Below are 24,510 nucleotides of genomic sequence, written 5' to 3' on the forward strand. Positions count from 1 at the left end.
GGTTAGAATACCTCCGCCGTAGCCCTGCGAGTCGTAGAAGGCGACGAAAAGGGAACCCATTGCCTGGGGGTATAACTGGGCCACCCTCTCACTGGGGGTTATAAATACGGAGACCTGGTCCTCCAGGTTGGGGGTTGGACGCAAGGCTGATGATCTTTTTCTGTAAAAATCTGTTGTTGCAAAATCTAAAGAAGTGAAAACCAGATGGCGTAATTCACGACAACCTGGCAAAGTAAATAAGGACTTAAAGAAACTGTTGTTTGTTCTTCGTAAATTTGTATGTTTCTGATGCGCTTGTTTGCAAATGTTTTTTGTTGAGAATTATATCGCAAATAAAAACTATCATTAATACTTTATTTCAATTACTTTCTGGTGGTTGCCCTTGAAAACTCCTGTACTAGAGGCCACCTTAATGTCGAGCAGAGCAGAACTAGACAAACTTTCAGTCAGAAATGATAAAAGAAAAAAGATTTAACCAGCTGATAGTTGATACCGACTGCTCAGATCTGTGAACAGCCAAGATTGAATAACTACTATTCCAGCTGGATTATGATTGGTCCAGAAGGTTATGTGGCATCTTGTGTTAATGTTTGTTTTAAGAACAGGAATTGTGTAATTGTAGTTCCTATGTTGATTTGTGATTGCGGTTCAAACGTGACCATTCTGAAGTTGTCCTATTTTAGTTGCTTAAACATTATGGGACATAACCTAACAAGCTGACTCAGATGCAGGGCTGCGTGACTGTGCTAGCCACTTTGGTGGCAGCATTGTTCGTTTTCCAGAGATAATGGGACTGTTCGTAATCCCATCAAGTTTGACGACCATCGGTGATGAATTGAAGGGACATGAAGGGAGGGGCAATGACGTTTTTCAGGTGCCCAAAAATATTCATGGGGAGTGTTTGGAAAATGTCTAGGACCTGCAGTCAGAATTTGCAGTCCATCACGTTCGATATTCCCAATTTTGCAGCATTTCTGGCCTGAAGTTCGTCTGCCGGTTCGTATTCATGCAGTCATGTGTGCTGATGACTCATATAATTGCCATTTGAACACCAGATAGTCGTTTCCTACTGCACAAAAGCCAGCCGCATTCGCCGGGATCCGGCAGTCAGTTACGAGCAGTGCGTGTGGACGGCGTCGAAGGAGACGTGAGCCCGAGCCGAAGGACACGCAGAGGTGAGATTTCATTGCGGTTTTGTAACAAGTGAGAACGATGTCTGGTTTTTTTGAAGAAGTAGAACTTGTGTTGTTCTTGCTTCGTAATCGGGAGGCCCTGGGTTCAGATCTAGTCCCGGTTACCGGCTGCTGTTCCGCAAACTTTGTTCGCAGAACGTCTTTAATTAAAGTGACTTGTGCCTGGTTTGAATTGTCAGTAAACTTCCCCCAGATGACACGGCGCTCATGTTGGTGTGAGATTCATTCCGTCAGAACACTTATCTTAAGTGTGTAGGCATTTTAAGTGCTAACCAACTTTCACCCGTGGCTCTTTTCACATTACTCCAGAGTCTGGATAACGGGATGTAAAAAAGTGTGCGGAGAACAACCGCATTGTGGACTCGTGTTTCCTGCCAGTAGCTCACAAATTATCTGTTTCTCATCCGCTACGCCTTCCTCGTCTTCACTCGTGATGGAATTCGTTTGTGTTTCACTTTCGCGGAAACTCGCCCGGAGATGCACTCCAAAATCATCGTTCATAGATAATTGTTCATTGACGTACTAATAATGTTGGTCACTGAAATTTAGTGAAATCCCTGAGAAGCTAACAGTTACTCAGTCAGTTTCTTGGCTTTTGTGGACCCCGAAGGTTCATTGCCGTGCCCAGAAGAGCTCGCCAGTGATCCTTGCGTATAGCCAGATGAATCCATTCGCCCCCCCCCCCGCACATTTTTCATTTTGGTGTTCTACTACTAGGTCTCTCAAGTAGTCTTTTCCCTTCAGCTTTTCGACTAGAATTGTGCACCCGCCTTACTTTGATCATCCCGACAGCATTTGGAAAGGAGTACAAATTATGTAACTCCTCGTTTCACTTTTTCCTCCAGTCTCCTGCCACTTTATCCCTCTTGGTAGAAATATTTTCCTGAGCACTCTGTGTAATTTTTATTTGTCACGTTCCGATTTTTTTAAACTTCGCTACATTTCCGAAAGATTTTTTTTTGTATTTTATGTAATGATTTTATCTTCCAGTCGTGGTACTGTTTACGACGGTTTCCCTAATGCCTTGTATCACAATGGTGGCAGAGCTGATGACGTCAAAAGAACGCCGAATGAGACACAAGGTCATTATTTGAGGCGTCATGGCTTATTTTAAGGCATTGTCCTGGCGTTCGCTGGAGGGAGTGAGAAAAATCTTCATAGCAGGATCTGAAAAGGGCCATAATTGACTGCACGCGCTCAAAAAACAAATTCCGCACAAAATTGAGCAGGACGTCTTCAGGTCTGTTGAACTTGGGATGCTGCGCCTCACTACACCCTTGACCATGCACAACGCCGTATGGAGCACAATCCTTGTTAAGAAATTCCCCGCCTTGCATGGAACCTGAAGGCTCATTACCAGATTCACACGCTGACAATCATTAGCGTCTTGTTAGAAAGGGGCTGGTGTCTCGTGAAGGATGGACAAGCCTTATCATTTCTATTTTTAGCGTCTCGTGTTGAGACGTCATTTGTCACGGGGTGAAATGGCGTGCCCACAATATCCGTACACTGACATTCTCAACCAAATAAAGTCAGTACTTAACAAGGAACTTAAAGCAGGATTCTTCAGAGTAATCAGAGCGACAAAGATGGATGCAGGATACACAGGGGAAGCAAGAAATGCGTGAGGCGAGTGCGTCGTCATGTGACCTCCATGGAGCAGCGTCCTCCCTGAGAAGCTGACAGTCGTTTAGTTAACAAATCCCCCGTTTTTATGGGACCCCGAAGGTTTATTACCGCGTTCACAGAAGTCCGCCACTGATGCAATCCTCAGGCACTTGAATTCAGTCCACATTCTCACACCCTGCTTCTTCATGATCCGTTTCAACATTATTCTTACACCTTCGCCTGTCTCATCGCCCTGATGATGGAAGTAGTAAGTACCTCTGAAACGTCGGTATACTTCTACCAGGCTACAAGGCGCAATAACCCAGAAAATGTCATCAACAAACTCGCAGTGGTGAGAACGTGAGATCCCTCAAAATGGCTACAAAATGTTCATATGGCTGATGAAGTGACAATACACTAAATAGACCTTTTATATAAGTTGATCTATTCTGTTTTTTTGATACGACTGAGAATATGGAGTTAAAAGTCCGCGTGGACATGACAGATTAAGTCGATGGTCTAAGCATGCTCTACTTCGACGTCACGGTAACAACAGCAATAATAAACTGCCGGTGGCGTTGTGTAACAGTGAATAAAATTATACGACGTTTAATAATGGTTGGCGGCGCATGACTCGGTCAGCTGCAGAGTCACGTGTCGCTTGAGTACCCCACGCGAATGTGTGATCGGAGTTACAGGTTGTTGCAGAATATACGTACTGCTCCTTTGTATTGGTTCTAACTAGTTCCGTAAAGGCAGAATACGTGTGACTGATGCAGAAGAAGGAAACTTCTACACAGTGACTGAGAAGAACAAAGACAAACCTTCGACTAACCCGTTCCGTGGCTCATATTTGACCTGGGAATCTGTCAGATACAAAACAACTGACAGAACATTTAGAGCAGGTGTGAGAGTGAGACAGAAAGTTCTCGTTGTGTGTGTACTTGATGATAATTTCTTGGCATCGGCTGTACTTCATGAATGGTTCTGAGTAATGGGGCATCTGGTTCCTATAGACTAAGGCTTAGGTTCAAGATCTGGATCTGAAGCTATGGGTACGTTTTGAAGACCTCTGGCTGGTATATTTGAAATGAAACAAATTCAGCTTTTCATCTGATAACAGTTGATATTATGCTGTCTTGCTGTTATTCAGTTTGGCAACTGTTTGAAGAAGAGATGGTGTTATAAAATATATTATTCTTTCATACCAAGGATGTAGAACATGTCATAGTTGTTTCTAATAACAAATATAAATTACATAATTGTGACGGTGATTCACAATCTACTACAGTTTACCACAAAAATAATTACACAAGAAGGCATCATCACTATTGCTTACATGCATTTATATAATAACTGAGAATTTTTAGATGAGGTAAATTCTTCTATGGAGTTGCAGGAGTGAGATAGGAGATGCAAGAAGTATCTCGCTGTATTGCTTCGTATGTTTATTGGCGAGCTACTTTTGTGTTTTCTCACGTTGGTAAAGTTGTCTGATATATGTTACCATGTTAAAAGCACTCTTGTGGAAAATTATTTTGGAAATTTCCTGTACTTTAACTTTTAAGTGAATTAAGTTTCGTACTTGTATTATGACATCTTCTACATCCTTTGGTTTATCCTGAAGAAGGATCTATGAAATGTAAATAAACCCCAACTCTCTGCTCTTTACAGATGGATGAGCAGCTGTATAGTGAAATTCTCTACAAAATATTGCACTTCAAAGGCTGTGATGCAGACTTAGAGCGCTCTGCAATACTGGAATACTTTCAAAAAGCCTCTGAAGTGGATGAAAAAATGCACAGCCATCTCCTTGAAGTAACAAAATTAAGAAAGGTAAATGCAATTTACGCCTGAGGTACTCATAATCTAAAGCCTATACAAGCATTGTGTTGACCTCTTTGGCACAATGCAGCTCAGCTTTGAAGTTTACGTCTGATAACAATTGATGTTAAGTTGTCTTACTGTTATCCAGCTTTAATGCCTGCAGGAGCAAAGCAATACACAAGAGTCCATGTCATTTATAGGGTTTTGTTGAAGGCGTTGACTAGTTGGGGGGGGGGGGGGGGGACTGCCCACTTGTACAGAATTATTACTTGTCAGCAACATGAGAAAGAGAGGGTATGATTCCGTGTGCTTAAGCATTTTGCCTCTGACCACCTAGCCTTTTATTAAAATTAATTTTATTGGCCAGTAATTAAAACCGATAACAGCCAATTTCATTAGCTGAAGTCAAATATTCATTGTACTACATTTCATAATATTAAAACGTATGATAGTATGGAGTTACTTTATTTATTGTTTCTTTTGTAATATTTTGTTTCAGGCACCAAAAATTCTTCTTAATGTTGAAGTAATGGAAGCCATGATCCTGAAACCTGCTAATGTAAACGGTATGTGATATTCATCGTTATAATTCTGCTGAACACCTTTGAATGTTGTCAGTTGTTGATCTGGCTTTTGATGCCGTGTGGACTTGTAGGTAGATACTGACGTTTTGAAGAAAAATACTGCTTCCAATTTCAAGGCTGAAGTTGTAGTCACTATGTTCTGCCAACAATTCCGCAACCCTGAAGGGCAATATAAACATCTTCACCGCTGTGAGAAACTCTTATCACTTAGATTTTCCAAGTGCTCTCTTACTTTCACGTTTTGTATACATTTCTCAGCTCTCCTATGCATGCTTTGTGCTTTGTTAATCTTACCCTCCGTGACTTGGATAACGTAATAATCTTTCAGCGAAGAGTATAAATTATGCACATTTCCTCCAGCCTCCTGTCACTTCCTTCTCATTTGTTACATTTTTAAAATTTTATTATGTCTTTATATTATGATTTTATGTTGTATCCTGATGTTGATACATGAACATATACTTCCTTTTTCTTTGCATATATAAAATAATGGAGTCATCAAACACAACAGTATAAATTATGCCAATATCCAGTACACATGGCAGCCTTCCACTGTCATCAAGTGATTAAATATACTTGATACTACTTATTATATTAAGTAATTATAAGTAAACATTCACATAACATCATTAGGATGTACACTGTTCTTTTACTGGTAGATCATCCCCATTTCTAGCATTTCATAGGGCTCCTTTATGGTACTTCTGTTTTTGCCCAGTAGACTAACATTAGCATCGTAGACACATCAAATCCATTTAATGTGTTCTTGTTCTCCTGAGACTAAATCTGATAAGTACATTTGCCTTTATTATGCACTGCCTAAAGCAATATGAAATCATATGTTGTGATGTATTCATAAAAGACTGAAAGTACATTCTAAGGGACATGTTTAAATGCGACTTTATAATTAAGTATAGACATTTTTCTGCTTTTTTGCAGGTTTCAGCCACCCATTCTGTACCCTGTACTTGGTTTCTAACGATAGCTTGCATTGCAGCACTTCAGTAAAGCCAGAAACATTAAAACCGATATGGGAAGAGAAGTATCAGCTGTGAGTACTTTGCATGTTTTTGAATGGGATTTATAAGTCGCTATGAACCTCTTCTTTTGACAATTTTACATGAGTTATTTTTGATAAGAAGGTTAAATAAGAAAGATGGAATCATTTGCAAGAGAAAGATACAAATTAAGAAATGTTTTAACCTCACAGTTAGACTGTAGTGACTGGGCTGTGGCTTTGTTTGGGAGCCACATGGAATACAATTCGACAGTATTAGCTGGTCATTCACTTTTATGAACTCTGGAATACATTTTTCTCTGTAACAGCAGTGTTTTGCTTGACTTATTCTGATGGATGAATCATGTAACTTCCTTATATACTGTTTCAAAAGAATCCTGCTTTCATAAGTATTTGTTTATTTGTTTTTCATAATAAACTTATGTAATAGTATTTTGTTGTGTGAGATTTTCTTCAAGTATTTGTCATATGTTATCTACTCTACTCTACTCTACTCTATTGCAAGGCTGTGTGTAGCTCATATGGTTAGATGATAGATTCTTACTGCAGAGACCTTGGATCAGTCCTGGGTGACTTCTAAGTGAGATTTGTAGTGGATTAAGTGGCACTGCAGCTGGTTATATCTGAGTTCTTCCATTTTTTTACAATAATAACACTGGTCAACAATGTTTCGGTAATATGGATAAAAATATGTGTTTCATATTGTATTTTTTGCGCAAAATTCAAATATGGCCTTGAAAACTTTCCATCACGTACCATTTTTGTGGTATTTTGTCTTAACGTCTACCATTGATTCCATAGGGATATATTTTGCAGGTTGGCTACGCTGGCAGTCTCCCATAACCTCACTGTAATGTGAGTTTTGACGTTTAAGCACATGCTATTGTAATGACTGGCCAGGAAGAAATGAATTAATTCCGGGAAAAGGTAATATCAAGTTCAAGCCTTTGGTTGACCCACAAAATGTTCTCTTACCCCCACTTCATATTAAACTAGGACTTATAAAAAAATTTGTTAAAGGAATGGACAAGGAAGGAGAAGGATTCAAATATCTGAGGGGAACTTTTATCTTAGTGATGCCAAGTTGAAAGAAGGGATTTTTGTCGGGCCTCAGATCAGAAAACTGTAGGACGATGGATATTTTGAAGCCAGACTTTCTGCTAAAGAACTCGCAGCGTGGAAAGGAACAAAACCACCAGCAGCTTTGTAAATAAACCCATTAAAATGGCATTAGTAGTAGGCTAAATTTTGTACTGTATACGGAAACGAGAAAAAGTAAAAGTTATCGTATCAAAAAATCTTACATGTTAGGTGTTTTTCAAGGTCGTATTTGAAATCAGCGCCCCAAAATTAGTAAAGAACATAGAAAATTATCCATGTTACTGGAAAATGTGAAAAATTGTTGCCCTGTGTAATCATTCCATCATCACTCCATGTTCATCTATCACCACTCCAAGAAGTGTATAGTAGAGCTGACCAAACAGTGTATTGCTGTATCTTCCCTTGGTCCTTAGTTAGGGGCTTTGTCTCTGACCTGGTAGTTCACTGATCTGAAGAGTAAGGTAGTTACCTATTGCATTTTTGTTTGTAGAATGTTATATGAATAAATGTGCACATTTAATTTATTTTCAGACCCATAGAAAATTCTACAGTTGATGATGTCCTCTGTGTTAAGCTCTGGTATGTTTCACATTCAGTATTTTTACTTTAGTCACATTTTGTTAATGTGTGAATAATGCTTATTTAAACAAGTTAGAATCATTTTGGTAGAACATCCAAATATGTCTATGCAGGAAGGCACCTATTAATTGTTCATGATGCAAAGAGGCCAACATAAACTTACATATTTTTTACTGTTTTTCCCTGTCTGAAAATTACTGTGAAAACTCCCATGTCGTGCCAATTGACCATTACCTTGACATATTTTCCCATCGTTCATAATTAGTTTAAGTTCACTGTATGTATCCTTACAGTCATTCAAAAGCAAGTAGACGTCTAAGCAAAAGCTACCAAGTGTGATTGTTACCAATAGAAATTCCTGAATTAGTGGAAAACAAAAACAACCATAGTTCAATCCATAAAAACTCATTTTCAGAAACTTTTAAGTTGGATGTAAATTAATTTCTTTACTATACTGATAGGTGAAAGTGAGTCTTTATTTTATCTTGCAAGCACTTGCATGTGTGCTATTATATTAATTACTCCATAAAAATTATTCCGTACTTCATTATGGAGTGAAAATAGGCAAAATGAACTTATTTGAGTGTGTCATTGTTGCTGACATGCACTTGTTAGGTTAATTAATAATGTTGATTGAAATTACATTTTAGGAATTTCAACGGAGACAAGACAGTAGAAGAGAAGCTGAAGAATATTAAAAAGGTGAAGGGTGTGAAAGGTCTGAAAATACTACTAAAAGATGTTGCATCTTCAGCATCTTTGGACAAACATGACAGAAAAATGATTGGAAGTTCATTAATTCCTTTGAAGGTATGGGAACTTATGTGCATTTAAACCATTACAATTTCTTTGTTCTGTTGTTTCTTATTAGTTATATGTTAGAAATTTTAGTACAGTTTAAGCTCAGAATATAGACTGCATGAACCAAACATGATTTGGATGCCAAAAGTGACGTTTAATAACATTCACTTGACCAAAAATTGTTTCATACAAAACTTGTAGAACTGGAAAGAAGGAAAAAGTTGTGATAAATGCTTTCCTTCAGCGAGATGGGGAAAGTGATAGTCAGTATTTAAACTCCAATTTCTGTATTCCCACACTTGCACCTTGGCATTGGCTTTCTTCCAGGATATTCCAGCAGGAGGCCACATACTGTCATGCAGTGTGTGTAAGAAAGATAAAATGAAGAAACGAGGTGATGTGAAGCTCCGCCTGGCATTCCATTTTGAGAACACAAACACCGCATTCCAGGAACATATGTATCTGATAAAGAATGTAGTTCTATACGAAATTAAAATGTCACAGGTTAGCAAGTTTTGTTTGAATTTTTAGTGTAGAAACAATCATACAAATTCTAAGAGAATGGCATGATATTAACTTTTATCAGGAGGGACTGAGGGAAACCTCAATCATAAGCAGCTGATTTTCCATTCAGTGCTATAGTTGAAGTTGAGAAAACATTATTAAATAAAGAAATTACATTATTTACTGACTTGGGACCACAAAATGAAATATTTATACTTTCCTCTTGGATGCTAAAGAAATAAAAATATTTTATTTCCATAGGTAGAGCCACACAGCTGGAATGGAAGTCTGTCAAGACTTGCAGAGAAAATACTAACTCAGCATCGTGTTCAGAGTGGTCTGCCGCTGGTGTCTGAACTCCTGGCTCAGTGGATTGAGTTCAGTAATATTCACACATGTCACCCTCTTAGCTTCACTGTCTTCATGCCTTTGAAACAGAAACTGAGCATGGCCATTCAAGAAGGCTTGGTCACAGAGGAAGAGGTATGTATGTATAATTAAACCGGATGAATGTGCTAGAAATTCTCCAGGACACATCGTAAAACATTGTAAAACAACCTTACCTAACCTAACCTAACCTATTCTAACCCATCCTAACCCAAAACAACGCAACCTAATCCAAAGTAACTCTTCCCAATCAAACTGAACCGAATCCAAAATGACTGACCCACATAGGATCAAAAACCACCACCACTTAATGACGTCCACATAACCTTCAAGGATTTCTGCAGCTTTTCTCCATCACCAATGGTGAGATAAGGTTGTGTCATGGAGAATTTCTAGCGTGTTCTTCGGGTGATCATAGGGATGTCCTGGAGAAGTGCTGGATTATAAATGGTTGAATTTTGTTATGTTCTGAATTCACCTGACCTACAGCTTTTGAAATTATATAGGGAATTTCTGTTTCAAGGCTTTCTTGGGGACAGTGTGAGGGTTACATTATATAGGGGGGGCACTGTATTGGGGTTTGACTACCATATGCACTTGTATTTTCAGAAGATACTGTTCTGGAAGGCTGCCGTTACATTACTACCATCCCTTCTGTCTGGTATTAGAAATATACAAGTATTGGCTTCAAGTAAGAGAACTATAAATGAACCTTCTACTATTCTCAGGTAAGAAAATGGGCTGTAATTTTTGCATGTAACAATAAACTCGTGCTGTTGAGAAGAACAAGTGTTGAGAAAATAAATTGTTCTGATGTGTGTTTCAGTCTTCTGACTCTTTTCCAAGAACTTCAGCCTCCAAAAGATGTAATCTCTTTTCCAGCTGCATGTAATGACTGTCTGCCGTGGAGAAAGAGCATAAATCACAGTGACATTCGCGCTACAGTTATTGAAACAACAACAGAAGGAGCAGCTGAGTGGTAAGCAACCTAAAGTTATTTTTTTTATAAAATCTCACACAAAATATGGAATGTTTCGAAACTACACTTTCACAAATTTACTCACTTCATCCATTGTCAGAAGACCTGCTGTCCATTTGCATGTTCACTGCCCAAGCCATCAGGATAATTCCTGTTATTGAGAGTCTTTTGGGTGTTGCACAACGTCAAAAAGATAAAAACATCCCAGTGGTTTAAGTTTAACCCTGAAGAAGGAGGCAGTTCTTAATATAAACTGCTTGACTTCTTTATTCAACACTGTTAGTGAATGTATTTTATTTTTAAACTGAGCAAATTTGCTTTAGCAGTAATGCTTCTGACTTTTATTTGGTCCATGCCACTTTCCAGAAGTTCATACATGCCAATTGTCCAGCCCATCATAAATTGTGTAATTGTCCAATTACTTTATCTTTCATTGACTGAAATATTTTCGTCAGCACTTTGTTTTCAAACACTTAGCAATCAATGTTTTTCTGAGTAAGACCATGCTTTACATCTATACAAAACTATAGGTAAAATAATTTTTGAACCAAATAATAAGAAAAATATTCTGGTCTTGATTTCTTAATGAACGTTTTCTTTCTTATTACCAGATATTTAAATGTTGCAAGATAAACCCTGAAAGATGTTCAGATGATTTACTTGTACTCACAGGGAAGTTTGTCATTCTGAATAATCTATTTTTATCTTGTTTGACGTGTTGTTTCTAGTTTTAATAATTTTATATATTTGATTTTTCCAGGTTTACCAAAGTCACTGAAGAATATGGTGTAAATGATGTTAGCAATGAAGAAGAAAAGATAAGAGGACTTCTTAGCGTGGTAACCGCTGTGACAGAATCTCTGCAGAAAGCCTTTGATCTTCTTGACCCAGCTTACCAAAAGTCAGTATGCCATATGAATTACATATTTTCAGTAAGGATTTAGCAATTTATCATTCTCATAAAGTGATCTATAATGTAACAGGAGCAAAATGACACCTTCACAAGTATGCGTTCTTCTTCCTCCACTTTTAATGTAATGTAATGTAATGTAATGTAAGGCAATTTTAATCGCTGGTCCAAAATATCATACATGTGATGTTAAGTGATTTATTGTCAAATGAAGAACATTGATACTCTGTAAAAGATTGTGGACTTTGCAATGTATAATACTATTTAATTTGTGTCATCGTATTGTACTATGTTTTCTGTTATACTTTTCACTTAATTTATTTTTATTTTATTTTCTAAACTTTCTTTTAATATTTCTGATTTTTAGAACATAAAGATTTGTCATTTCTATGATTTTCTGTGATCTGTCTTTTATTTTTGATGTATTTTAGTGTGTTAAGTCCAGTCACATTTTCATTATTCCATAATTTAGTCCTAGATTTATAGTGTTTGTTGAACTGTTGCTGAAATTATTTGCCGCTGTTGGCCAAGCATGATTCCATTATATGAATATTGTTGATAAATTCTGACCTGCTTATGATAAATGACAAATTTAGTGAGTAACTTTTTTGCTGTTCTTTGTTACTGAAACATTGATTTGCTGTTTATATGTAAATGCATGACATATAGTGATAGTAGTAGAAAAAACATTTTTATAGCTTACAGATTAAAATTGAACATAAAAGTAGAAAGAGAAGATTATTCTTAAATATAGACTAATTCCAATTTCATAGTATTTGGTAATGCACAGGCATCTAACTAAGGATATAATAAATTTATGCTTGTTCTTTTAGGTATTTTAATTTCCAATACGCAGATACACTCTACAAACTATGTGATGATAAAGTAAGTATAATTAACATGGCTTATACAGTATTATAGACAAAAAGAAAATAACAAGGTATATTACGTAGGCAGGCAATAGTACTTTGAATACAGAAGTCCCATAAACTGTAAGTAGTATTTTAAGATTAATTCTACTATCTGAAGCTTTAAAATTTTAAATTTGAGGTTATTTTAATTGACTAACCAAGAAGTAATATACAATAATTGCTAAGCAAAAAAATTTATTGACTAATAGACCAAGTTGACACATTTAATGCTATATACACAGTGTGTCTGAACTATGTGGCATAATTTGAAGTTTGAGCTGAAGAGATGAAATTGAAAATAAAGTTTCTCCCATTTTGGATTAGCAAACACTTGTTACTTTAGCTGCTGACACCTAATATGTCAGCATTACAAGCAGTTCTCAACAGTGGGTCAGGGTGAGATGGTCACATGTCCACTAAGGCAGCTTGATTATTATGTATTCTTTGATTGAAATTGATATTGAAGTTATACTTAACCACAAAAAATACAAATTGCTTGAAGTGGTTCATGATGTGATCTGTGAGCGATAATTTCATACTGTATGGTTAGCAAATTGTCTAGGCTGCAGGGACCAGTGAAAGTATTTTTGAGTAATTTGTAGATGAGAAACATTATTCACAATAAAGATCAGTTTAAGGCATACAACACGGTACCTGAAATAGGGAAGGACGAGATAATTAATTTCTGACTTCTCTGTTTGGCAGAATACTCAGTTCTGTGATCTGTTTATTGTTTAGTTCTGCATTTAAAAGTGTAAAGCTATCATGAGAACAATGTCGTATGATTCGTGCCCATTTCTTTCAACCTGGAATTGTGTGCCAGAGTACCCCAGCACTTTTGTTTTCAGGACAACATGTCTGGGAGTACAGTTACTTTGTAAAGACTCATCTCTATGCATGAAGTTGTGTACTGATTCTCTTGTACTCAATACATGTAACACTGTGTGTAGAATATAATTTTATTCATTCTTTGTCACAGTTGTCAGAGATTATTGAACCAACTGTTGCAAGCATATGGAATAGCATGAACCCACTGAAGTTCAAGGATGGCTCAGAAAGAGGGGTGTATGACAATGATCCTTTATCCCTCGGTTCTCTTTTGTTTGAGCTCTATACTAGCCTGCAAACATTTTATAGGTAAGCCAGTGTTTTATTCTTTGATCCCTCCATACAAACACACTTGTAATTCCTTTAAATAGCCTACAACCACATCTCCTCTTACCATCTCAATTCACCATTTGTAATCATCCTCACTTATACACATACAAATTCTTATATGAAATGCATGTCAAAAGCAAATACATGATTTGATCATGAAACCTTGTAATGTTATCTGTGAATTTCTAAGGCTGTTTATTAACCCAAGTTTCAGAAAATACTAAATATTTCAGTGATTGACAAAGGACGTTTCAAGCTGTCTTTGTTACTGGAATGCACCAGTGTAACTTAGTCTGTGTAGTGATTAGGGTACAGGCTGTATGACCAGGGTTTGATTATCAGCAAAGGTGAGAAATTTTTCTCTTATCTATTGTGTGCAGCCTGGCTCTGGGACCCATCCTGATTTCCATGAAATGGGTGCGAAGGGGTCTTTCCCCAGGGTAAAGTGGATTGCGTGTGAGCTGACCATCTCCATCCAGGGTTTAGGTCAATAATAAGTGGAACTGTACCTCCACTGTCTTGTATGTCCTCATGGTGTGGTGCTTAATGTGCACCAGGGACGACTTTTCTTGATGTGTGGCACTGGAAGAGTAATCTTGCTTGAGCAGCAGTGGAAGTGTTAATTATTCAGAATAAGAATCATGGTATTCCTGTTAGCTTGATGATCTCTGGACCTTTCCTTTCAACCTCCCTGAAAAATGTTAAAAAAGTTAGTAATTTTACATGTGTTTGTTCTGATATCAGTTATCTTAACAGGACAGGTCACACAAAGAGCCAAAAAAACTTGGATTTAACCCTTCCTAACAAGTTCCACCAGTGGTTTCATCCAGGGGTCATTCATTGGCTCCATATATCACAGTACAAAGCATTGCAGGGAATACAGAAAGCTGTACAACTGGACAGGTTCGTTCCCGTTTACACCGCCACCAAATGCAGTTCGTCTGCATGCGATATTCTTCACATATTTGTTCAGGTATCTGTGACATCTTAGAGAAATAAGAGTGGCTTTATTGGAGTTCCTTTTTTGTGATGAACTTGTGTACTTGTTGTAATTCATAAATTATATTACCTGTAATATTATTTATTACTGTGTCTGCATGTTATATTCTGCTTAATTTTATTGCAGATGAAAATCTCTTGGGAGCAGCTTGCCTGGCCAGATGCCAGTGCCTTGAAACATTTTGCAGAGAAATTAATTGGTGTAAGTGTAATGTGTATCATGTTGGCAGAATAAATTATGTTAGTAGAGCTCATAAGAAATGTTACGAACTTCTGCATAAAACTGCATAGGTTGTTGTACACTTGTGTGCGCTCCGTTCAGCACGATATGTATAATATAACACACAGTGTTTCTTACTGTGTGCAGACTATCTCATTTGTAAAGTAACATTTTTTGAAGCTTTGAAGACGTGTGACTTCTTCTATATGTTAGTTTTTCTGCTCTCACGCAACACTTTGTGTTACGTGTTCTCAGAGTCTCTTTGCGTTCTGCGACCATCCTGTTGTGCAAAACAGACAGTTAGAGAGCAGCTGCAGACTGAACTCTGACCAGATACTGTTTGAATATTTGCTTCTTTTCAGGGTGTCTGTGAGTGTTTAATTTTCTATGCTGATCAGATGTGTGAAAGAATAGAGGAGATATATAATGGTGAAAATATAAATGACATGGAAATTCAGGCAGTGAGTATAATGTAATGAATACTACTAGAGTCTTGATATTTAAACTGAATAACAGATTGTTCTCATAATCCAACAATTTTGCTACAAGACATGAAGGTAGCGCTGCATATTGTGTAAACTGTGGCTGCAGAAGGATGAAGGAGGAAGTGATGTGGCTGACTGAGTTAAAGAAATGCAGCGTATTTACCATATAGCATGCTTTATTTTTGTGATTTTTGCTTGTAAATCAGTCTCTTCTGTGTCTATAGGACGTAACAGCATTGCTGATTTTCAAACTGTTGGTTAACACTGGTAGAAGTATCTTGTAGTAATACTTCACTCTAATGTGACACTTCCATGCATTTATGTAATGTAATTTTAATAATTTCAGTGGTGCTTAGCAGTGACGAACATGGACCATGTGCAACAGTCAGTCCATTCTATTTGGAGATTTGGGGTGGATGAAATTGATACAAGTGACAATGAAATTGAAAGTAGTTCAACAGAAAACAACAGGCAGACTGTAAAAGTAATAATTGATAACACAATTGAAGCAGCAAGGAACAAAATATGTGAGGTGGCCATTCAAAAGGTAAAGCATGTCCATTCTCTTTGTTATATTAGCAGGATTTATTGGATCTGAAGTGAAGTATAAGCCTCTCTGTTCCGTGTGGTGCTTTTAGATGATGCCTTCAACGAGCAAAATCTTAATGAAAGCATTTGAGGACCTTGACTATGAGCAGAAGATAGCCAAGTTCATGAGTCACCTGGACTGGAACCTACAAGCTCTTTGTTCTCATCTTGATTCCAGTAACTTCAATTGTCTTCTGAATTTAATCTTGAAGAATTTGGGCTTTAGACTAAGTGAGGTCTTGGAAATAAACCTGAAGGTAGGTTGATTGTTACGTAATTTAATTTGATATAATATAAAATGATTATTTCTGTCCTCTGTGATAGCAATTTATGTCCCTGACAATTTCATCACTAGACAACAATATGTGGCTTAATGTATAATGCAGTTAGCGTGTCATTTATAAGCCTTGTCACCATTTAGCACTGCAGCTGTTAATAATATAAAAGACACAGACCTTCCCACTTTGTAAATATGGGCCTGATAATTGCCCATTTATGTAGAAAGGTTACTAGTTTTCATGTTTGGGGAACATTGAGATTGACTGTTTTTCATTATGCATGTCCATAAAAATAAGGACATGAACTGTACATCTTTGCTGTCAAAAGTTAAAGTTAGTTTGGTTGTTGTTATAAGAATGATATGTTTATAATTAATTTATTCTTAAACTGAATACTGGTGAGGTTGTAGAGAATCAAATCATCAAAAGAGGTATGAGGCAATCCTGTTTTAATCTAGGCATATTTTTGCAGCATTTGTCTGGAAAAGTAGATGAAATCCAAGAAATTCCTTGGTCAGTATGGGATAGCTGGGCCTAACTTTGATTTAAAGTGGTTATGCTGAATGTATGTCAGATTCATTACCAGAGTCTTCTATATAAATTATTTTTTATCAGTTACAGAGAGAGCATTCGTTCTTTAAGAAATTTTATGAGGTTCTACAGAATTTAACCAGATTCTTCAAACAGCTGAATGAAAGCACTGATGTAAGCAGCCTGACAGACCTAGAGCAACTTTTGCAAGTTCATGTAATGGACACATGGGAGCTGGTGCACCAGTATCGCATGGAGCAACTTTCAGAACAAAAAGCGAAGCAGACACCTGATCATGGTCTTCTTACAGTCAAGATGATGTTTATGGAAGAGATCCTGAAGATTGAGATTTTGAATGCAAGGAATCTTCAGCCAGTTAGTAGTAAAGGTACAAGTACCATATGTTTGATGTGAATTTATGTCTTGGTTTATTTAATAATGCTTTATAAACTGTAAAATATACAGAGTTGAATTAGAAATGGCAGGACGGGCAAGAAGAACGTCAAAAAGAGCAATTGTTGCATATTTTAAGGTGCTGTCCATGAATTTTACTGGAGGGACTGAAGAAAAACCATTAATAATCTCAGTTTGTATCACTGTAATGCTGGGCATACAAATAATCCTGAATTTTTTCTCTTTTCTTCTTTTCTTTTACTAAGATTGGAGTTGCTCCAGTATGGCACACGTTATGGCTCTGTTTTTATATTCTAAGCCAATGTAAGATATTTCACAGTGACATAAAGATAACGGACAAACTGTTTGGGAATTTGGCAAGGATCAAATATTTGAGAAAAGAATTAACACATCACAATTACATTAATGAAGAAATTAAGCGGAGTAAATTTACATATAGTATCTTTGTCTTACAATCTTCTGTTTAAAACATAATGATTGCAGTTTGTATTGTAATTTTGCGTGTTGTTTTCTACTTGTGTGGAACTTGGTCTTTCACCATAATGGAAGGCAACAGCTGGAGGGTGTTTGAGAACAAGTTGCTAAGCAGAAAATTTTGACTCAAAAAGCAGAACATAACAGGATGACAGATGCTGTGACTTTCTTTTATTTTAGTCTGTAAATATGGCAGAAATATTAATTGAGTAACTAGATAAAGTTTATATTGCAACTGTTTTATATATTTGTGCTTATTATTTTCAGGTTCTTGTCATCCATATGTAAAAATTTATCTGCTACCAGAAAATAAATTTCTGGGTGTTACCCAGCGAAGAACAAAGGTTCAGAAGAATACAGCATTTCCACTCTTTGAAGAAACCTTCGTAATGTAAGGAAATTTTATCTTATTTTGTCATAAGTAGTTCATGGAAAACTGATCAAAAGATTTCAAATTGTAGGAGCACATAGAATTACGTTAAATATATGATTAATTACACTACAGTAATAGTCTGTCTGGAAAAATAACTATACTTTTCTGTTGGAGGTAAGTCTATGTACCTTTTGGAGTTTGTCTTTCATGTATTAAAACCACATTTCAAAAATTAGTTTTATTTCTGTCTTAAGGTGACCAAATAAAAATTAATTCATAATCTGTTAGGCCCCCTCATAAGAGCTAGGAAAGTAGAACCCATTTACAGAGTATGTACTTCACTAATTCATAAAATGTTCCCTCATTTTTGATTCTTTCTGTAATTTCTTCTTGAACACTTTCATTTTATATTATTTTACTTCCTAAGTACCTAAAGCTCTTCAGTTCTTTTGTTGTGTTCTTTAATTGTTAATAATCAATGTTCAACAACAACAACATGAAGGAAAAACAATAAATAAGTCAACCTCAACAGTGGAGTTTGCATTTTGATGGCAGTGTATCATTCACAAGAATTTTAAATGGACACTTGTAATCAAATTGAATTCTTTATAATTGTCGTAGTAATAATAACAACTAATATTATTGCAAAGCAATGATGACAATAGCATGGATCTGATCATATCTTAATGAAAGAATTCAGAGTTGTGCATTTATTTTCACGATTGTCTTTGTGTTAACATGTGATGCTCCCTTTTAAGATTGTGACACTGCAGTCTGACTTGATGTCTTATTACGGTTTTCCAGTCTGGCAAAGCTTGACTTTAAGTAGGATTTTCTGACAAGCTGTCACTCTAGTAATCTGAGATTTTGCTTTTGTAGGCCACTGACCTCAGTGCAGCTGAATGTTGAAAATGCAATGGTGATGTTCGTGGTTAAAGAAAAGACATTCCTAAGAAGAAACAGGTATCTGGGGGAAACATTTATCTCTTTTGATGATATTCCTAGGTATGATGGTTCAACAAAATTTGAACACTTGGAACAGATGCATTTAAAACTCAACCCACCAACAAAACTGGGTATGAACATACTTCTGTTGTCAGACATGAAAAATGAAAGCAAATTAACAATTACTTGAAACACTAACAGTTTTTTTTTTACAGATTCTGGAGCATTTGTTGTTCTTGAACACTATCGTGAAGAATTAGTGAGGGAATTTATCAGAGGCAGAAAACTGAGCAAATACAAGAATAACACTGCACATAATATCCATGCCTTCTCTGCAGATGTGTGGCATTCTATAATAAGTGTGATGTCTTATATGAGCAAGGGCCCACTCCATATCATTTGTTTACCATTTCTGCCTCACATAGGAATATATAATCATCAAGGTAATAAAGAATGTATCTGCTGAAAGTCTGACATATGTTGGAGTAAAGGAAACTTCTGAAATGATGTTAGGGAAACAGTGATGGTTCTCAGGCAGAAGGCAGTGGGGTGGAATCAAAATGACATGCTCCATGCTTCTTTGTACAATATTGATTTGTAAACACAAGTACACCCATAGCATAGCATATCTGCCTAATGGTAAGCTGAAGGAAAAGGAATAGGGGGAAATTGTGCCATCACAGATGTGTTCAGAGGCTTTCAACAGTTCGTATCAGCTGCTGAGTGTACGTAGCATCCAGTGAGAATTGTGGATAATTATGTGTGATGAAACTGAAACACAGGGGAAAAATTTTCTATCTCAGAATTTGCTAATATGTAACCCCAAAACTGCTCAACCCAGTTACTGTAAGAGATGTATTAGCAAATATTGTAAGTCTGTAATGAAATTTTATTTACTACTATTGATCTATTCATTTAATGGTGTTAAAATACAGTCATAAATTATTACAGGCAGTATATTATTGTGAATTATCAACTTCTGTTTCACTTTTGACTGTGCAGATGACCATGGCGGAGGCTTTATAAGATTGAATGGACGTTCGAGAATGTATTCTGGAGAATTCAGTGTCACAGCTTGCAGGCGAACTTTGCCCTATGAACAGTAGCTGTGTGAACCTCGACAATTGAGTCAATGATACTGCGCTCAATATTTATGTGATGATTGATTAGTGATCACAGTGGCAGACTTTTCATGTGATTGAATTTCACGTAAAAATAAATTATCCATTTCGTTATAGCACTAGTGTTAGTGAAAGATGAACTTTTCTGGGAAGAAATAAATTCCTGGGTGAAATGTTGCTCTGGCAAGTTTATTATTGTTGTAAAGCTTTGAAAATGTTAAACAGATACATTTGAAGCCCACCCAATGAAGAACACTAGGTAAGCTTTTTTATTTTCATATCTCATTCTGTTGAAATTGTTACATGTTGCTCAACTATTTAAACACGGATTTTCCTTTTCCAGGCTTTGTGGTATGTAAAGTACTGAGACAGATGAGAGGCTTTATCAAGAGCAGAAACCATGTTTCTTTCCAGTAAATGATCAGCTTCGGTGCATGCCGCAACTTTATCAGCATTGCTGTTTTTGTTGTCTTGAAATGGAGTGGCATCAAGCAACACAAACACTTGCATCTATTATATCAGTAATTTATAGGTCCAACAGTGGCATATGATGTAAAGCAAATAACAGAACGTAAATGAAGAGAAACAAAAATCAAATCAAGGTGGTCAGAAAGGACTTGCACAGCAGCGAAAGAAAGGCATCTGAAGAGCAGGGACTGCAGTGAACAGCAGCGTAGTTCATATCAAGTGGGGTCAGAATGTAAATAGCAACAATTTTCATTTCTCCAGAATCACTCTGCCTCTGTGATTGTTTGTCACTTGGTTACATTGGTCGTAACATCTTCTGATTTATCATCTGGTAGAGCAGCTGCATATTACCGGGGTCAGTATGTTATCTGTCATCGTGTACAGTGCGCATCAAGGGCACCATGCTAGAGGCTTGTATCAATGTATTTGCTTAATCAGAGATATTTGGTCCAAGATGTTATCCCAAAAGGGTGTAATGCTGAGGCTGCTGTAGATAGAGATACAAGCAGTTACATTTGGTCATATTAACACTAATAATGCACATCAAACCAAATAAGAATAAGAATTTAGTCTCCTGTGAGTCGGTTATTTTGTTGATATCCCTTCTAGAATTATGCCCTTGATGTAATAGTCTACAGATCTAATTATTATTGGTATGTCTAAATGTATTATTTTAACACTTCTATGCCATATTGTAGTTGAATAGACATTATGTCACCTAAATTTGTAGAAAGAATTAAATAAATTAATTTGTTAAAATTTTTTCATTCAAATGTAACATAACAATGTAATTATAACTGGTTGATATAGTGACAGTTTATGCAGTTAACTGCTATAAAAAAACAGATCCTTGTAAAATGGTATGCAAACTGGAGCAAATAATTGTTTAAATGTGAAGTAATGTCTGTCTGTCTGTCTCTCCCATCACTGAATTTGATTAATTCTTTTATAGAAGATCTGCACTAGAAATTCTTCACAAATGTTTATTTTTGTTTGAAATGGCCTGTCACTTGTACCTTACAGAACTTACAGCTACACAGAATACATATCTGCAATTTTTTAACATTTCACAACATAGTGCACATACAAACATGTTGTTTGTTGCTCTCTACTGTTTATTAGTATTGTGCATTTTAGCATTTGTGTTTTTGTCAGCAACAAATTATTAACAAGGCCAGTCACTGATGTAAGATCAGAAAATGCATTTGGAAGTATCTTCCTAACAATCTTGGTTAAAAGTAGGGATTTGTTTTCATTACAAAGGGAAGTCAAGAGAGAAATAAACCACAAAGGATTTCCTGTTTCCTGTTTTCTTCAGCTCCTGTTTCCCTCAACATCTTAAATCTGCTTAGTAACCCAAATCACAATCTTGAGAGAGAACAATGAAGACGCTGATGGTCATTGCTGCTTCTTGCTGTAAGTCAGCATAATTTTATTCAGTTTTGAAAACGTTTTCATGTAGTTCACTTAGTTTTGTCCCAGAATATTGACATGGGTGTTGTACGCAATATATTTTACTGCAGTTAATGTAATTTTTGTCATCCACTACAGAATTAATTTATGTGTCTATTTTAGTAGTTTGTATGCTGAAGACTTTAGTCTGTGAACTAATCAATAAAACACGACAATTTTTACAACCTACATTTAACATATACTATGAGGTATTTGAGCTGTGGGTAGATGAGTGAGCATGTGGATAGACAAACAAAATGCCTTTTTTATAAATATATTTTATATCGCATGTGTAAAAGACATAACTGTATATATAGGCATGTATTCAAAGAAGCATGTATTTTAGAGCCTTCTATCAGGGAGTGAAGTATGTAATATTTTAATACAAGGGCATGCAAACCTGCATGGGCCAGGTGGGTGACAACTTTGTTGGGACCCATTTTCCTTCCACAAAAGAAGTTTAAAAAGCAGTAAGAAGTGAATTAATTTTAACAAGGAAACTGATTTGAAGATATACTTAACCCCCCACCCCCTGTTTTTGGTAGCAGATCATTATACCATTACTGAAATCAATTTGCATGTCAAAAGTTGTCCACAGCAAGTGTTTGCAAGCATGTAGATGCTCTTGGTATTGCCTGAAGCAGATATTTCCCTGAAGACAAAGGCTTTATAGTCTTCAAGAAGTTGATAACCAATTTTAAGCCTACAGTCACTTCCTTTTTGAGGTTTGGACATGTTATTTGTATGTAAACTGTATAAGTATTGTAAACATTGTAAGGAATCTTAGTATAAAAAAGAAAGCTGTGGATCTTTTTGCAAAATACTTTCTTTTGAAGCTAGCCAACTTGTTTTCTGTGAGTGGGATGTGCCTGTTACTTTACAAAGAAATAATTTATTGTTGCAAATAGCAAATACAAGGCTAGAACAGTATAGCTACACCAACATTCTACTAAGATAATATCAACTTCATTTACAGTTCTGTTCCTGATTCAGGAAGCAGATGCAAGTACACGTGTGCTTCGTCAGACCGAATGGGAGAATTTTTTGCCCCCATTTTGGAGACAAGATCCTGAAGATGAGGCAACTCAGCCTGCTCCATTGCCACAGGGCAATGGTTCCGGTGGCCCTGTGGTGGATGGTAGTGGTTCCTTGCTGGGATGCAACTGCCCTGTCCCTCCCCAATTCAATCCTGTGTGTGGGAGTGACGGAGTCACTTACGGAAACCTGCAGAAACTGAATTGTGCGCGGTCGTGTGGGAAGAGTAGGTTCAGTTCAGTTCACTCTGGTTGGTTCTTTCTGTACATATTTTCTTCTTCCGTTCTGCTTAACTTTCATCTCCAAGAGCATCCTGTCCTGTCCTCGTAATTTTTATATACTTTTACCCTCTTATTTGAATTATTGTAAAAGATTTTTTTTGTTTTTTTCAGATGTCCGGCTGCGTTTTATGGGAAACTGTTCAAATGGTTAATACGTTGTGAAAGCATTTTTGTGGATTTTTTAATTCCATGAGCTAAATTTTCATAAGAGTACAGTACAGTGTATCATTTAAATACCAAATATACAAAGCAAAAGTGCTACTTGCAATAGTGTTTAATTCAGTCCATATTATATGTAACATAATTTTAGTCTGTGTTTTCCAGCATGTTTGAGTTGACACCATTTTTATACTTCTTGCATTTGATTGTAATTCTCTTCTAAGTGTGTTGTATTGTGTATATGCACACTCACTTATATTTCAAATTGGCGCACTTTGTTGTGATAATGTTTTTAGTTGTCCTTTCTTTCCCTACAGCTAAGAAAATCACAAGATATTTTTCTTATTCAGTTTTTACTGATTAACAGTTCAGAATTAATAACTCAATGTAGTCATTTTATGTATCTGGTAGGACTGCTTGGCTGGTTGATCAGCCTGTTGCAAGGCCTCTATTAATATTTGTATAGAACAATGCAACACAGAAATATGTGGACATACGTTTACACACAGCAGGATCTGTAAATCTGGCATATTTCTGTGTATTAGTCCTGAAGCAGATATTTTTGCTTGGTGGAACTGACAATAATTCTTAAGGGTATAATCATTGTTCTGGGTTGTGACACCGTTTGGCTAAATTGACTTCAGCCCTGAAGATGGAGACAGTTTTTCTCTAAAACATTGGTATCAACCTACAGTTCTACACTGCATAACAGCCCAGAATAAAATTGACACCTTGGGAACCTCAGATCCCAAAATTCTTAGGGCGCTTCAAACCTTGCAGTCACTGTAGCCCCAACAAAGTTGCCGTTGTTCATGTCTTCCTTTCCTCATCACATTCCTGTATTTTCCCAGAATAACTGAGGAAAAGGACATGCTAGGAGTTCCAGTTTTGGCATAACATGCCCAGTTGTGATTTGCTCTTTACCCTTCAGTTGTTTTTGCTTCACGCTATTAAGGGAAACCTGTGTGGTCAAAGGCAATCCGATTTCATAAGGCTGCACATTACCAAAAGGGGGAAAGCAATAAATTCCTCATCTTCCATGTCCCATGGTCATAGTTGGCTGGGCCACAGCAAAGAAGACAATGAAGATGCTCGCACTCCTTTCTTGGGTAAGTTCTCTTTCTTTC

At 36.6% G+C, this 24,510-nt stretch overlaps 2 protein-coding genes and 1 long non-coding RNA gene across 7 annotated transcripts; 2 read left to right on the plus strand and 1 right to left on the minus strand.

Annotated features, from left to right (window-relative positions):
• The first annotated feature begins 892 nt into the window (after nt 1–892).
• LOC110839519 (protein unc-13 homolog 4B) lies at nt 893–20,165 on the plus strand. Of its 5 annotated transcripts, none has more exons than XM_087344764.1 (23): nt 893–1,175; nt 4,476–4,637; nt 5,128–5,194; nt 6,152–6,263; nt 7,863–7,910; nt 8,561–8,720; nt 9,039–9,215; nt 9,477–9,698; nt 10,212–10,330; nt 10,429–10,581; nt 11,342–11,482; nt 12,325–12,376; nt 13,382–13,539; nt 14,305–14,533; nt 14,687–14,761; nt 15,142–15,240; nt 15,611–15,811; nt 15,903–16,109; nt 16,746–17,049; nt 17,817–17,940; nt 18,802–18,998; nt 19,083–19,310; nt 19,870–20,165. In XM_087344764.1, exons 2-23 carry the CDS (start codon nt 4,476–4,478, stop codon nt 19,971–19,973), a joined length of 3,339 nt encoding a protein of 1,112 aa, XP_087200890.1. In that variant the 5' UTR covers nt 893–1,175; the 3' UTR covers nt 19,974–20,165. The 5 variants fall into 5 exon arrangements, with proteins under 5 accessions (XP_087200890.1, XP_087200889.1, XP_087200891.1 ...); XM_087344763.1 differs by lacking the exon at nt 893–1,175 and adding an exon at nt 3,473–3,856; XM_087344765.1 differs by lacking the exon at nt 893–1,175 and adding an exon at nt 3,473–3,706.
• Nucleotides 20,106–23,492, plus strand: LOC110839526 (uncharacterized). Its single transcript, XM_022083793.2, has 5 exons — nt 20,106–20,247; nt 20,332–20,811; nt 21,775–21,872; nt 22,885–23,169; nt 23,336–23,492. Exons 3-5 carry the CDS (start codon nt 21,839–21,841, stop codon nt 23,374–23,376), a joined length of 360 nt encoding a protein of 119 aa, XP_021939485.1. The 5' UTR covers nt 20,106–20,247; nt 20,332–20,811; nt 21,775–21,838; the 3' UTR covers nt 23,377–23,492.
• On the minus strand, nt 20,159–21,668 carry LOC147874431 (uncharacterized). Its single transcript, XR_015534087.1, has 2 exons — nt 21,544–21,668; nt 20,159–20,943 (listed from the first exon to the last, which is right to left on the minus strand). It is a non-coding gene; the product is annotated as an uncharacterized LOC147874431 (long non-coding RNA).
• Nucleotides 23,493–24,510: the final 1,018 nt, after the last annotated feature.

This window comes from Zootermopsis nevadensis, unplaced genomic scaffold, assembly GCF_977971745.1.
Source record: "Zootermopsis nevadensis isolate Lab colony 2312 unplaced genomic scaffold, Znev_1.0 Znev_ptg000008l, whole genome shotgun sequence".
NCBI classification, from domain to species: Eukaryota; Metazoa; Arthropoda; class Insecta; order Blattodea; family Termopsidae; genus Zootermopsis; species Zootermopsis nevadensis.

Bases quoted from the DNA above. Each gene is read 5' to 3' on its own strand.
- LOC110839526 (XM_022083793.2), top strand. From the start codon at position 21,839: ATGAAGACGCTGATGGTCATTGCTGCTTCTTGCT. The intron at 21,873-22,884 runs GTAAGTCAGCAT...CTTCATTTACAG, and splicing joins GGTCATTGCTGCTTCTTGCT to TTCTGTTCCTGATTCAGGAA. The intron at 23,170-23,335 runs GTAGGTTCAGTT...TGTTTTTTTCAG, and splicing joins TGCGCGGTCGTGTGGGAAGA to ATGTCCGGCTGCGTTTTATG.
- LOC110839519 (XM_087344764.1), top strand. From the start codon at position 4,476: ATGGATGAGCAGCTGTATAGTGAAATTCTCTACAAAATATTGCACTTC. The intron at 4,638-5,127 runs GTAAATGCAATT...ATTTTGTTTCAG, and splicing joins AAGTAACAAAATTAAGAAAG to GCACCAAAAATTCTTCTTAA. The intron at 15,812-15,902 runs GTAAAGCATGTC...TGGTGCTTTTAG, and splicing joins GTGAGGTGGCCATTCAAAAG to ATGATGCCTTCAACGAGCAA.